A 16,204-nucleotide genomic window follows, 5' to 3' on the forward strand; every position below is an offset into this window, starting at 1 on the left:
TGGAGAGCAGGAAAATGTCTGAGAAGTGTTTGCCCAGTGCGTTTATTGCCTCTGCATAATTTATGAGCTGCTGGAGCTGACCATCATGGCAGTGTGCCGCGGGCGGCCCCTGGGGCCGCGTGGGACAGGCCTGTAAATTGGATGCTATGCTCCTGCTGAGCAAAGGCCCTTTTTTACCATCCAGCCTCAAAAACAGACCAGCCACGAGCCCAGCCAGCTACCTTTGAGCTCTGCAGGGCTCCAGATCAGCAAAAAACAAGTGACGGAAGCAAGAAAAAAAGGAGCGAAAGAAAAAACGGCCTTCTGTCGCTCAATCCCTGGGCTGTCAATCATTTCACCCCCTTCCTTCACTCCCTCCCTACTTTAATCGACACCCACCAACCCCTCCCCTCACTCCTCGTCCCCCTGCCTACACACACACACACACACACACACACACACACACACACACTTTGTGCCAACCCCTGCCCATATTCCCCCCCAGTGCCTTCTTCATTACCGACTCCAGTGCTTCTCTGCACCTCAGCCATATGCACAACGTTGAGGGCCGCCAGTCACCCAGCATCACACTAATTAGTTGATAAAGAGTTAAGTGGACCTTGAAATTGAAATTGGAAAGAAAAAATGAAATCCAACCACTTTTTCCTCCCTCCATTAAAAAGTTTCCTTCCTCTTCCCATCATTTCTCCATTCCCAGCCTGAAGCAGGAGTTAGGATTCTAGTGGCGGTTAGTGTTCTGAGAGTCCAGCTCTGTCTGACTTAGCACAGGTTTCAGTTTTAACAAGGGCACGGCTGCTTTTTGTTTCACATCCCGGTGCTTGTGGCAGCTAATGAAGTGATCTGATGACATTCAGACACTGACTATATGAGTGAGATGTTTGTCACTGAACAGCTGATAACATATGCCATTTGCAAGGTAAATTAGATTATGGCACTCACACAGTCTAATCAGTGACAAATATGAAACAAGAATGTAGACTTATTGTTCCTATTATTTTCAGCTTTGCCTTTCTTTTTCTTTGTTTTTGCAGTGTGACACAGAGAGTGACCAAGACGACAAGGTAAGTCACTATGATTTTCATAATCTACTAAATATGCTTGGATCATTTCAGGCATCCTTTATTGGGTTTCAGTAAAATTCAAATATTAGACTCTCTTTAAGGTGGAGAATTTAAAGTAATTAGAATTAAACATCCTGTTAATAACTATGAGAAAGCCTTAATTAGCTGCGCATTAATTATAAATGACTTAATGATGTGCAAAATTTAAATCGAACTGTTCTGGGTTTTTAGGATTGAAATGAGAGTGCTGTGGCAGCCAGGGCTGAGGGTGCTTAAACCTAGCACTGACTAGTATGTCAAAGTTTTAAGTACAGTGCTTGTGTTTGTATATGGATCTACCGGTCTATCATCTATCTTTTTACCCATCTGTCTGTTTTTGAGACACTCTTTTGCTAATAAGAAGTAACACAGCTGTCTAGATCTGTAGCGTCTTCCTGTGGTGTAATACCGTCTTATAATTTTACTGAGATGTCTTCTCTCACTTTTGTTGCAATATTTCAAAAATAAACAAAACATTTACAGGGAAACACCAACAAACAATTTAAAAAATCGTACGTTTTCAAATGAAATATTCAAACTAGCCTTGTGATGCTAACCCCCAAAAATACCCCGTACAGTAGTTTACTGATTAGAAAGTCAAACGTTCGGGCTGATGCTTGAGGTGAGGTCATAGTGTCCCCTAGGGCTGGATTTCTGTTCTCTTATTTGATGTCTCCTCGTTTGAACGGGAAGTAGTTCTGGCCCTGCTGGGTCAGGATGGAGGAGGGATCTCTGAGGAGCTGGAAGGGTTGCTAACGCCCCCCATACAGCTGACGGATTCACGGGACGTTTCAGAGGAAGGGACGTCTCATCCCTCTAAAACCCATTCCTCGTGTCTGTCCTCTCGTGATTTCCTCCATCTTTCCCATGCTTCCTCGGTGGGACGGTCTCAGACCCGAGGAAGGGAAGCAAGTAAAAGAACCGTTTAACCCTTGTGTTGTCTTCCCGTCAACCATGAAAAAAAAAACGTTTTGGTCACTTTTTTCAACATTATTACTTTTTCCGTCATTTTTGTCACTTTTCCAATGTTGTGGGTGCTTTTTTTTAAAACTGTTTTTGGTGTTTTTTCCTTTGTTTTTTAAATATTTTTAATGTAAAGTTTATCTTGATGGCCAATTTTTTGTGATTTAAAAAAAAAAACAATTAACTGAGAACGGGTCAAATTTGACCCTAGGACAACATGAGGCTAAGATTCGGTCTATATTTCTCGTTCTTTTTATCTTGGGACGGTGAAATCACACACCAGATTTCAGGCCAATCATAAAATGAGTTTTCAGACAAAATGACTCAGTGGTAATTGCTTAACCTCTACGACTTGGGAGTGTAAGTGGGCTAATACTATAAATCAATACAAAAGGATAAACAAGATTAAAAAGCTAAAGAGAGTGGAGCAAGAAAACATTCAAAGGTAGTAGTGACTGTAGTAGTGACTGAATATTCATGGATTAGCTAGAACTGCGTCCATTATTGTCATTTTCTCTTGAAGATGTCTAGTTGAGCCTGAGTCACCCCAATTACTTAGTGTCACTACAACAAGGCTGTCAAATCTTTTTCTATTAGCAAGATCAAATTAGTCTCAAACTAGATAGCTATGGAAATAGAGAAAAAATAGATGTGTAAGACATCATGGCATTCTGTATACCTACATTGTTGTTCTTTAAAGGTGCAGCTGTACCGTTTTAATAATGGCTTCCACATGTGGTCAAAGCAAAATTTATGCATTATTATATCCAAGTGCTTGTAAGTACCTACCCGTCTGTTTTAAGTATTCGGTGCAGCTCCATTTATAATATCCAGCTATTCAGTGTTTGAGGGTACCTCATAGATTCTAAGAGCAGCATTATCCTCCAACAACTTCTAACCGGAGATCTAGATCCACTCTCATGATTTAGTAATGCCGTTTGCTTGTGGTGTTTAGACTGTGCAGCAAATTGAGCCATTACTCAGTGTTGTCGATTTAAATTGCTCCTGTCTTGGTGGCAATTCCTTTTTGTTTCAAGAAGAGAGAGAGAGAGCACGGTAAGCTGTAATCCCCCCAGTGACTGTATTAATTCACCCTGGCTCACGTTCCGCTCCTGATGAACAGCTCCGACTACACCTTCCTGTCATTGATTAATTGTGTGTTAAAGTAACAGAGGAGTGAATTAGTAAAGAGGGGATCCCTATGACAGGGGCTGACTCATGTGTTCTTCCTCAATGTGAGGGACTAATTGGAGCTCCCACTCAACACTTTTACCCCTTCCTCAGTCCACGTCACCTCCGCCACTATCTGCACCTGGCAGGCGCCGGGCACGCTAGGCCCACTGCCACTGTTGTCATTTGCATTCCGTGGGCGACACGGTCTACTTTACCACCGCAGCAGAGAAAAGGGCGGGAGCGCAGAGTTGTTTTTAATGGGTCAAATGTATTCAGATGAGGACCAGTGTGGCTTATTTAGTTTCCCTTTCAAAGCAGGAAATGGAAAAAGTGTTCCCAGGAGAAATCATGTTCTGCCTGGTGTAGAAGGCCTCTGCCGTGTCGGCGGGAGCTGCCAGACTCTGATAAGAGACAGCTATTCGCATCTCAAAGTATTTGTGCACACAATCCTGCTGTGTGTGTGTGTGTGTGTGTGTGTGTGTGTGTGTGTGTGTGTGTGTGTGTGTGAGTGAAAACTCTCAGAGCATTTGCTCATTATAAAGTGACCTGTAGGATGGACCCTCACCAACATGACCTGTTAATGGCATAGTGTGAGACAGGTAGGAGGCAGGCTCACTGCAGTCACTCATCACACAACACTGGTATTATTAGCTCTATATGTGTTATGTTATATGTTATATATGCGTCTATATAAGCAGTCCAATCAGAACTCAGATAATGAGAAGGGATAGGTGAATTTGTCTACTTTGAAGGTTTAGGCTATACGTGGACAATATGACAGAACTACTTCTGTATGTGTGTCCAGTATTCAACGTGGTTGACAGTGGGTCTGATTGAGTTCACGTCGCTACATGTCTGATTCCATCTCCATTTCCAATCCATTTCATCTGTACAAAAAACGGCATTCATGTATTTGTGCCTTACTGTTTACTGCTCTAATGTATTATGTTGCAATAAATGTTAAAGTGGCATGGTTTGCCTTCTTTCCATCCTATACTGTACACTGGGCCAGTTGGATGCAGTAGGATGCAAGAAGAAACACCTGCTGAGGGGCCAAAGACCTCTCAAAGCTTTTACTGCCGAGGATTGTCCACGTTTGTCTGTTGCTGTCATGTGGCTTGGCAATCTTCCTCTCCTGAAACCCAGACAGTCAGCAAAATTTGCTCTTGCATTCATCCGCTCCACACTCTACCCTTTTTGGTGGATCCAGGCAGGATCAGGTGGTCATTTTTATTAAGTCAGAGCAGGACCGGCCTGTTCATTTGGACCGGCTTGTTCCCAGTTAGGATGCTCCACTTTAGCGGCAGAACACGCTGGAAAGAGCGCCATAGCCTCAGGTGTTACATGTGCATCCACCAAAGCCCCGTTAACATTGCCTCGTTTCATGGTGTATTTGAAACCAACAGGTTTTCCACCATCTAAGATCTTTTAGGAGGGGCTGTGAAACATCCCTTTAACATGTGTATGATCCAGCTAAGTAACACACGTTCAGAAAAATACTTTCTGAATGTACAGTAAATGCAACCCGGCCTTTTTATTTTTACTTTTCAAAAACAATCTAAACAATAATTTTTGTCTGCTTAGAATCTAACAGTCTGCACCTCGTCTCAGCAGTCTTTGTAATATCGTCAAGAGCACTCAGGTACTCGCTCTGTCTGGACTTGCTAATGCTTAAGTGATTTTTTGCTTCTAAGTGGCACCTTGAAACTGCCAGTCAAACAGTTTAGTATGAATATCTGCTAGTGCTCAAGTGCTTTCTCCAGCTTAACTGTTCATCAGTCATGTTACTCAGGCCTTTTGTGAAGACAATGACTCTGTGCTGTAATCTGCAAGACTTTATCGCTTTATTGCTTTTTTTATTTCTCTTTCCCTTGCGTCTGGCCTTTATATATATATATATATATAGAGAGAGAGAGAGAGAGAGAGAGAGAGAGAGAGAGAGAGAGACCACACCTTTCCTAAGTGTTATTTACTCGCTCTATCAGCAGCCACAAGCTGCAAATGCCATTTTGCGTCTTATTAATGGCCATGCAAGGGAGTGCTGTAATTTGCTGTGCTTTGCTCTTATTGGAGGCGAGGGATCTAAATAGGTGCTTTAGAGCAGCCGAGAGAACCTGTTTGTCCTTGACATAAAATAAAGATCTGAACTGGTAATATATTTGCTGTTTCTCTTCCTTTTATTGTTTTGCTGCGTTTCCCCTTATGCAATTACAGCAGAAGGGTCGAGTTTCTCAATCACTTGGCAGCACTGTACATAAAACCAATTTATATCCTCCCCCTCCCCCCCAACCCTCCCTCTTTCACCGCAGTGGGAAGGATGAGTAATAAAAAGGAGAGAGCAACTTGTCAGCGTTAAAAGATTATGTGTTTTGCCCCCTCCAAAGGAAGAGAGTAGTGTTTACAGGCTTGAGTGGGTGCTCGCTAGGCCGAGGCTGAGGCTGATTGCACTAGAGTACCCTGTCAGCCGGTGATTTGTCATGTATTTTATCATCCTTGTCACTCTGCACAGCGTTGTCATAGGTAACGTTCCCGCCTGCCCCCTCCCCCCTCTGCGCTTTGTACCAAGTCAGTGTAGGAAATTTGTATTTACTTTGGGGGAGTGTAATTTGTTCCTCATGGATAATATGACCCTTAGCGGAGCCGGATCACGGGTTAGTTGAAGTGATATTTTCCGGTAATGGTAGTCGTACATCATGGCTGTCAGGCTGGGTTAGGAGGCGAGCACATTACAGCTCCATTTTAGCACTGCAGGCATCTGGGATTATTTTCCATAACCAAGTATGACATGACCGTTCTGCGGAGTGCATTAAATTTTTACTAGCTTTTTTCCCCTCCCCCGGCAACTTCTGTGGCTTTTCCCCCGGTCTGGGTCTCGGGGCTGCCACAGTGATGGATACCCCCAGAGTCCCAGTAGCCCTGGCCAAGGTTAGCGGGTGTCACAGACCTACACCGCTCTCCTCCATCCAATAACCGGCAAATCCCTGCTCCCTGTGAGGCGCGTGCACACAGGCCCTCAGCTCGCCTCCACACACACTCAAACAGAGATGAAAGGAAAAGGAACGAGCACATTCCCCTTTGACAAGTCATTTAGCAACTTCCTGTGAATTAGGTTTGCCGCCTCAACCTGTTTTTACCAAAGAAGGACAGACAGATGGATAGATTGACATTTGGACACTTAAAACATAAAGCGTAAATCCACCCCACCCTCATTAATAAGGATGGTCTTACACAGGCCTCATAATGGCAAACAGCGTGGAGCTCCACAGCTGTTGATTGCTTTTCTTTTCTAATATTTCCTACTCCTTTTGCTTCTCCACTTTCTGATTCCTCTCTCCTTGGCAGCAAGGTCAGCAGTGTAAATGCCACCCCTTGCCATTGACAAATGGTTGCCCCCCCCGTCTGATAATCAGTAGGGTCTCAGAGGTGGACGAGCAGGCGGAGCTCATTAGGGTGCCACAGATGAGATATTAATGTGGAGATTCCAGGCCTGGCAGAGAGCCGTGCTGATGGGCCCTGGGTGGGGAAAGGGGAGGGGGCTGGATGGATGGACCCTGTTTGATGGATGACCAGGTCAGCAGGCAGCAACACTCCCTAGACAGTCCCACACATACACAAACATGCACACACCCACACACCTGTCCTCCCCCGTAACCTCCCCTTCTCCTTCCCCTCTCCCAACCTCCATCTTACTGCAACTCATCCCGCCCCCACCCACTGGTACACTGGTTATGACACTGTGGAGTGTAAGGCTACAGAAGAAAAGGTCAGAGGAGAAACATTTCACCCTTTGACTGACACACTGCTAATTAAATTAATTGACATAAATTTCCATGTGCCTTTTTTCTTCTGAAATAAGTCAGTGCTCTACACAGGTTATTTATATGTGGAAGGTTTCCAGCAGATTGCATCTTATTTAGTCTTAATTTACACCATTGCGGAGCATGTGCCCTTACTTGTTCAGAAACTGTGGATGTCATTTTTATTTAGACTTCTCAGGCTTACTTTTTGAGGTGTTTAGGTGAAATTTAGTTGATCATTTTGCTGGTTTTCCTCACCTGGTTTCTTGAATATAACACCTCTTTAAGTAACTTAAGTGAGAAAAATCTTCAAGCACACAACAATAGCTTGTGTTGTTTCACCAGCATAACAAGTGTTGCATTAGAGACGGCTTGAGACTGAGCAGGCTTGCTTGCCTCTGGGGCTCTGTCCCTCCTCCATCCTCCACTACATTCACCGTGACCCATTTATCGGAGCTAGCTCCAGCTTGAGACCCCTTATTGTCCCAGCAGGTCATTTCCACATTCTGTCATAGTTCATCACCAGTGCTGTGAGCTAACACTCACAGCATCAGATGTGGACAGTAGTCAATGTTAATGTAGTTAATGTTGTGTATCCACGTGACCTAAAGGACTGTTCATTTTTTATGTAAGGGGCTACCAGAGGAGTTTTGGGGTCTTTAGTCAAAATGGACTTGACCCTCCCTTTGCCAATGATACATTTTCTGTGACCCTCCAAAATGATTGAGGAAAAAGGCATGACTTAGTCATTGGGTATTTTAGCGTAGGTAAAGCTGCCGAAGCTGAACATTATCCAAAACTACATTTCCCAGCGTCAGTTTGGGAGCGTGCATGCTACCACTCCTTCCTTCTCTAATGTCGTAAAAAAGGATGTTGTTGGCACAATTCCAAATCCCCGGGACCCAAAATGATATTTGAGTTGGGTATGGCTGCAGCCTGGAGACATCCTGTCTCGTGCTCTCCCGGCTGCGTGCTATCTGCGAGCTTTGACTTTTCAAAATAAAAGCTTGCATGTGGTCCGCTATGTTTTCGTACGGTGGTGTTTTCAATGTTTTTGAACTAAACAGTAAAGCAATCATGCTAATGAATATAATATTTTTTAGCAGATGTCTTAGTTACAACACGATGGAACTAGCAAAGCAGTTTTGTGTTCATATGTTCATATTGGGATTTATTCAGTTTGGAAAATCGCACAATGCTATATCTCAGATTGTCTGGCTGACTAAACAGGAAGGGGCCCATGTGCTAGCGATGGGGGGCCGAGACTGAGAGAGCTAGATGGAGCTACATGGGAAAATATGGACCAAACAAGCCACTCTGAATTTTTGCTGTTTTCATGAATACAAAAGTTGGGTGACCCTCTCCCCTAGACTAAAAAAAGTTGAACGACCCTCCCCTCAGCAAGTAATAAAAAGACATGACCCTCCCCTATTTTCCTCCAGTGGTCCATTCCAAGTCCCATAGGCCTTGAAAGTCATTTGGTATGGCGTGTCCTCTAACTCACCCAGTAGAGTGTGCGCCCAATGTAGGCATTCAGTTTTAAAAATGTGTCACTGAGTAAGTATATCATACCTCTGGGGTTTTTAATTACCAAACACAAACTTTTTACCAAAGGGAATGTGGGAACCGTTAACCTACATGTTTCACTCACTCCTTCAAATGTCCACCAACAGATTGCCAGCAGTGCACGTTACCCAGAAAGGACAGTGCTGGCAATTCGGTTCTGCGTTCACATTTCCCCCATCAGCACAGCCAATCAACGTCCTTTGACATGAAAACCAATTGGCATTCAATCTGCTTGCAGGAATGGTTAAAGTCTGAAAGGCATCCTGCTGCTCTGTATTTATCAGACATGTCTGAGTTTATATGAGACCTTTCCCAGGCACAGCAGGAATGTGTAAACTCTGATATGTTAAACGTGTTGGTCTGTTAAATAGTTGTTGAATAGTCAAAAGAAGCCAAGTTATTAAAGTTGTGGTTGAAGTATTTGGACCCATGCTGATTACATTGACACAGCAGTACCGTGATTTTTCTTTTTGTAAAGGTGCAGACACCTAGAGGCACCTTTGTTCAAAAGCTTGTGGAATGCAATCAAAAACGTTTTAGTTTCCACAAGAAGCATTGCTATTGCTTTTTAGATTACCTTGTGATGCTTTCCGATAGCTTTGGGCATGGCCGTTTTGATGTTGAGACACAGGATTGTAGAAGGTTGCCTCTTACCTTGAGACGTGATATTATACAAGCCCTAAGGTGTTCCACTTGCCTCTGGAGTGCTCAGCCTCACCATTCCTTTATGGCCAACAATAAAAGGTAATAATGCACACGTTTGAATAGGACAAGGTTGCCAGGTCCTTGAAATTGAATGGTGGGGAAAAAACTGTTACAGCAGTGAATCATGTTTCAAAGGCAATGATTCAATTCCCAGCGCACGCTGAGAACACAGGGAATGGAAAATAATTCAATCAGCAACAAAAAAACATAAATATGTTGTTTGACTGAGATGCTCACTCCTGTGGAAAAAAATCCATTTCCATCTTTCCTGACCTGGAAAAGAAAAATGTCTCAGGCAAATTGTGTACATATATCAAAGCCTTTATGAGATTGGCCACATACAGAGAGGTTTTGGAGTGAAAACAAAACCACAGTTAACGAAATGTCCTGTATCTAAGGAGCGAGAGAGGAGAATGTGGCAGATGATTTCCACTGTTGAAGTTGTGCACGCATCATATAACGATGTCTTCTTGCAGCGAGACTCTTTATCAATAGGATATAGAAGGCATGGCACATTATTCTCGGTAACTGATTGAACTATGTTCATAGCCATCTGTTAAACACATCATTAGGTCTCCCCATATTTCTAACAATGTCACTAAGTTGTTTTAGCAGCACTGCTGAAATTGGCCTAACCTCTAAGCCAAAAATAACACCCATGCTGCCAAACATGTAGTCAAACTAAATTACATACATTTTTTATGCAATTGACGTGCGCATTAATGAATTTACTTCATGTGGTGCCATTTGTCAGGTGCAACAACAGAAACCAAACAGAGGACTGCTGGGTAGAAGAGGGTGCTCTGTGTATGTAGAACCCTCTGGGTCATGTTAGGCCGGTGGATTTGTGGCCGATCAAGAGTGAGCAGCACCCCGGCTCCTCGGGTGTCTGTCCTCATCTCTATTTATGAGGCAGTGTTGCCAGTTACCGGTTTTTAATAATGCATGGCGTAAGACCTCGGGTTCAAACTAGTGTCTCTGGAAACAGGCCTGCTTATAAAAAAAGGTTGTTGTTATGCAGTAAGCCCTTTGCAGCGCCTATCTCTTTTTTCTCACTTCCTCCCTCAATGTCTTTTTATCTGCCCTCTCTCCCTGCTGAGAGTGAGTTCTCCGACACGCCAAGGTTAAACTTTCTTGCTGCGCTCGGCAGATGTCAGTCAAGGCCCGGCTCACCTGCACATAAGCCCTCCCAGCAACTGGGCCAGTGACTCTCACACAAACCCTCTCCCCCCTCATTGCCCTTATGTCAAGCCAATGATTTCTGCAGGCAACTTGGGTCAGAATTGACTGGCTCTCTGTCTTTCTACTCTCCACAGCAACCTCAGCTCACCCACAGAAAATGGCTTTATCCCTGCAGCCAGGGAAGAAGCAAGGATTTCTCTATCTGCCATTTGTCAAATGGCAAAAGCAAACCCAGTGCAGTCAACACAAAGACTGTTAATGATACTAAATTAACAGGGTTGCAAACTGCAATGCAGTCTATGGTAGAGATAATGTAGCACATATGATCACTGATTACAAATCTAGTAAAGATCTCTCCCTGTGACATGGGGTGACAGTTTTTTGCTTGTATGCACAAGCTCTTACATTCTCACGTGAATGTTTGATGGGATATTTGAGTTATGTGTACTTCTACCTTCTGCTTGATAAGTCAGCAATCAATCTGCAATAGTCATTAGATCCTGGTAGATGGTCCTATTAGCTAAAAAAAAAAAAAGCAACAACTATAACTGACCAGTGCAGTATGTGAAGATAACGTAAAATGTAAAGGTCCAGTGTGTAACTTTTGTAGTTATTATCAAAATCTGTGTTGCCCTTCACAAACAAGTCCTTTTTTATGAAAATTTACCACCACCATCAATTTCAAGTAATCCTATTGGCTTGAAATTTTACATTCGTGCTTGCATGGACTGGGTAGACTCTCCATAGTCATGCGCCATATTGAAATACACTAGCCAGTAAGGGACATACAGGATATATTCCTCGCTATTGATAAACTCACAATTGCTGCTAATGCTGCTAATGGTTATCGTATGGGAAAATTCCTGACTCTTCCACTCCGCCTCATGCACGTATTCCAAATCCAAGTTTCATCTTCCAGAAAAAGTAAAAGGATATTGAAAAAAGTAAAAGACCAGATTAGACCATATTACAATATATGATCTCAACGCTAGATGGGAGGAATTCCTACACATTGGATCTTTAAGAGTAGTTTTATTTATTAAGACAATTGACATTTCTGTAAATACTTGTTAGCCAGTCGGCTAATTTTCAACGGTAGTCCTAGTTACTTGACTTTGTGACGCAAATCAACTTTTGCATTGGCTTAAATAGTCTTCCAAGTATTGTTAGCTTAGCAATGTTTGTAGCCATGGATATAAGATAGGTGATTATACACCACAGAAATGTAACTGCTGGAGGACCATATCCCTAATAGCCTGCTGTGTACGCTGTGAGTCACTACAGCAGAGGATCCTAAATTAGGGAAATGGAGAACAGGCTTGTTCCCAATGACAATGCTGCCCCAGCATGCATGGCAGCAGCCACAAACAATCCTAATGACATCGGGGGCTCTGAGAAAGGGCTGTACACTGTCGGCTCCTCGGCTCAGGCCGGTCCCCTCCTCGCCTCCCCCACATCCTTCCCTTACAACCACCACCACCACCTCACTGCTTGTTAGATGCAGTGTAATTAGATGGCTGAGCTTGTTGCAAGAAGCCCAGGTCACAAAGGCATGTCCAACCCTTGTCCTGATTGCTCCTTGGGGAATTATTGACAAAGCACAAGGAGCATTGCATGTTGGGCTCTAATTATGTGTACAAGACATAGACAGCTCTGGGGAAATTAAATGAAATTCCCCAGCTTGATGGGTCCTCCACACTCATGGGATCTATTCTGTTTATCATTAAGCTCAGCCATTGTCTGCCTTTATGAGGCTGCTGTGTGGAGCTAGGCACCAGCTAAATGCTTGTAAGTGTCTCTCTTTTCACAGTGGCAGTACATCAGTGACTCATGGTGGAAAATTGCCTGTCGATTGTGATCTACTGAAAAGAGTGTAAGCAGTAAATATATTTAACTACTGCTCACTAATATTGTAAATGTAGAGTGTGGAATGGAACACCTGCATGGTGTTTCAATGTGTAATCAGTTTATAGTCACTGCAGCTCGGTCCGGACACATCCAAACACCTCTGCTCTAATTCCCCTGGCCCAGATACTGGACAGGAATTAATAGTCTCCTGCTTGTGCAAATGAAGTGATAAGGAGTCTCACCCAGATTACACAAGGCCTAAGTGGCGCTGAGAAAGCTTATGGAGATGAATGAATTCATGAGGCCGTCTGACAGATTCTTAAGAAGCAATGTAATAATGGATAAATCAAAACGCTACCATTTTGCCTCTGAGTGATTTCAAATTAAAGCAGAGGGAGATGGCAGACCCCCGGGGGCAGGTGAACCTAAGTATAGAACTGCGGCTGACCCTTATGTATATTTCTCTATCAGTAGAACACCCTTTTGGCTAATGTACAAAAGGCTGCAGAAGTAGTAAATACTCCATTCCTTTTGATTCAGCACAGTGGGATGTTGGCTGCCTTTGGATTTTCCAACTGTGGGGGCAGGCCCAATCCGATAGGCGTGCCAACGGATCATTCTTGCCACCATTAATAATTGAGCATATTATGTTGTAAGATAGTGGATCACCAAGGACAATTTTTGAAAAATCTGTAATCTCTAGTTTTAGCTGTGCTTTTCTATGTGGAAAATAATTGAGTTATGGCGACTACACCATGTAAGCTGGTTAGAAAAAAGCATTACAGGAACAAAGTAAATACCATACAGGCACATGTCAAGGCTACCAATAGCTTTTGCAGGGCATCATTATATGTCTCTATACATGGCTTCAGCAAGCAGCACACAATTAGGTCAGATCTTTCTCTGCAACACTCTGGAGACCAGTGTTGCCCTCTGTGATTGTCTTTCATTGATTGCTGATATGAAAGTTTGTACAAGCAGAAACAGAAGTGTCAGATAAACACAGGCCTTTATGAAACCAGGAATCATACAGGAAATTCTCGGGTCACCTCATTGATACGACCCGCAACACAACACATAGCTCTCTGGTCATTAAGCATGTGCAGAGCGAGCATTGTATCGGCCCGTTCCAACCAGTCCCACCTGTCCTGCGGCTACGCAGACAGCCAGCCCACTAGTACAGTGAGCACACACACACTGACAGTGTTACCAAGATCAACATTTGGAGAATAATTGTCAGAAGATGCAGATGTGCCAAGGCCAGAGAAAAGAAGATGATGTGTTTCGAATGGCAAGTGGAGGTGAGTCATACTGACACTGCTGGCCATAATGATATTTCTACTTGGCACAGCTACATAACCAGGGGATGAAGGCAGAAAGAATGTCAGCGTGCAAACTAATGTGAGGGTGGCATTCTGTGTTAGCTGGCATGTGTCAGCTTCAGTTACGTTGCAGTATTTAGCATCAGCCCAGAAAACAATTTCATGATGTTAATCAGTGCCAGGCATCCTCCAGCCCATGTCTATCCTCCCTCTGCTAAATCCACCTCCTCATCCTCCTACATAGAAAGATGTCATGGCAAGCACACGTGTGCCAAGCGTACAGTTCTAAATAACAAAGCAAAAAGACATGCCCTTTGGGTGGTGAGATAGCTCATTACCTATGAGCGACCTTCCATCTGCACTCATGGCTGCTCTGGGAGCCATTATGATTATGATGGAAATCTCACAAGCCATTACTGGGAGACAGCACAGGGCTCACTGCAGACACACTAATGGACTCATTTGTAATTGGGAGAGAGGGAAATGACTCTGTGAGCTAGCAGTGGCTTTGTTTGATGGAGTATGGAGGAGCACATACTCGATTTGACAAATGAAACGGCGTTAGTAGTCTATGGGAACTGCTGTGCTTCCTTGATCACTACACACACACATACAGTGGATATAAAAAGTCTACACACCCCTGTTAAAATGTCAGGTTTTTGTGATGTAAAAAAATCAGACAAAGATTAATCACGTCAGAACTTTTTTCACTTTTAATGTGACTTTTAATGTAAACAGTTTAATGGAAAAACAAACTGAAATCTTCGAGGTTGGAAAAATAAAAATAAAAACCTTACAATAACCTGGTTGCATCAGTTTCACAACCTCATAACACTGGGGATGTGGCTGTAACAACTTAACCAATCACATTCAAACTCATGTAAATAGAAGTCATTACACACCTGCCATCATTGTAGTGACTCTGATTAATCACAAATAAAGTTCAGCTGTTCCAGGAGGATTTTCCTGCATTTTCTTAGTTGGTCTGCAGAGAGCTTCCAAACCATCAAGGGATCTCATGTTTGAAAGATATCAGTCAGGAAAGGGTAATAAGGGTATTAACTATACCATGGAACACAGTGAAGACAGTCATCGTCAGTGGAGAAAATAAGGCACAACAGAGACTACCAAGAACTGGACGTCCCTCCAAAATTGACGAAAGGACGAAAACTGGTCAGAGGCTTCCAAGAGGTCTACAGCCACTTAAAGGAGCAAGTACTGGCTGTGTGCTACATGTGACAACAATCTCCAGTATTCTTCATATGAATGGGCTTTGGGGTAGGGTGGCAAGACGGAAGCCATCCAAGCCCGGCTGAAGTCTCCCAAAGCATGTGGAAAAATGTGTTCTGGCCCAGCCAGAGCCCAGACCTGAATCCAGTTGAACATCTGTGGGGGGATCTTAAGAGAGCGGTGCACAGAAGATGTTCTCGCAATACGACACATTTGGAGCACTTTTGCGAAGAACAGTGGGCAAGTATTGCCACGTCAAGATGTGCCATGCTAATAGACTCCTACCCAAAAAGACTAGGTGCTTTAATAAAATCAAAAGGTGCTTCAACAAAGTATTAGTTTAAGGGTGTGCACACTTATGCAACCAGGTTATTGTTTTTATCTTTCCCCCTCAGATTTCAGTTTGGTGGAAAACCTGGCATTTTAACAGGTGTGTGTAGACTTTTTATATCCACTGTACACACACATACAAACACCATCCTCCCTTTCTTGGGTCCGGCTGCAGATGTATCACCTCTTAAATCTTGCGATTAATAGTAAAGTTCATGATGATCCTTCAGGAAGTTATTCAGCCATGTCTAGGGGGCAAGAGCCCAAGTGGGGGCCTCAGTAACATGTAAGTGCATGATTGTGTTGTTTGTTGCGCCTTTTTCCCATAAAGCATCTGCGACTATACATGAAATCCGTATTGATCCACTGTCACTGTAGAGCATTATTAACCCCATAACTATCTCTTTTCCTCACTTTACTTCAGCATCATATGGGAGGTTTATTTCCTATTTGTCATTATTTTAATTACCTGACATTTCCCCGTTTTCTATTTGCATTGTCCCCACAGCGTTGCTCCACACATTGAATATGATTTGCTGGTTATGCTTCCATTCCAGGAGGATTAGAAAAAACACAAGTGCCATTGTGGTAAAACATTAGTTCAGCATGCGTTCACAACAATAACAATAAATGCTTTAAAAACTCTTTCTCTCTTTTAAAATTAGTGCTAGACTAGAGTATGCTAAGAAATGATTTTAGAGAAATATTTAAGGAAATATCCACACAAATGGTAAGCTATTGTCTTCCATCCATCAGAGAATCCCTAGAATACAATGTTTAGTTTTTTATAAAGAACCAGGAAATTAGACGGAATATTAAAGTAATAAATTTAACTTTTTTTAAACATAATGCAAACCGATCAACAACATCTCAGAATCTGGCTTTAATCAATGACCAGAAGGTTGACACAACAGAAATGTGTATATATTGCTTTTCATTGTTGTTTCGTGTTAAAGATGTATCAACATACATACATACATACATACAT

General features: G+C 43.0%; 1 protein-coding gene across 11 annotated transcripts in view; it reads left to right on the forward strand.

Moving 5' to 3' along the window:
- Window positions 1-16,204, forward strand: part of auts2a (activator of transcription and developmental regulator AUTS2 a) — a 400,420-nt gene that overhangs the window by 290,011 nt on the left and 94,205 nt on the right. For all 11 annotated transcript variants that reach the window (XM_032533773.1, XM_032533770.1, XM_032533775.1 and 8 more), the window contains one exon: window positions 1,032-1,061. In XM_032533773.1, the coding sequence (XP_032389664.1) occupies window positions 1,032-1,061 (30 nt within the window). The remainder of the gene's footprint in view (window positions 1-1,031; window positions 1,062-16,204) is intronic.

The sequence above is a fragment of the Etheostoma spectabile genome, chromosome 13 (assembly GCF_008692095.1).
Source record: "Etheostoma spectabile isolate EspeVRDwgs_2016 chromosome 13, UIUC_Espe_1.0, whole genome shotgun sequence".
NCBI lineage: Eukaryota > Metazoa > Chordata > Actinopteri > Perciformes > Percidae > Etheostoma > Etheostoma spectabile.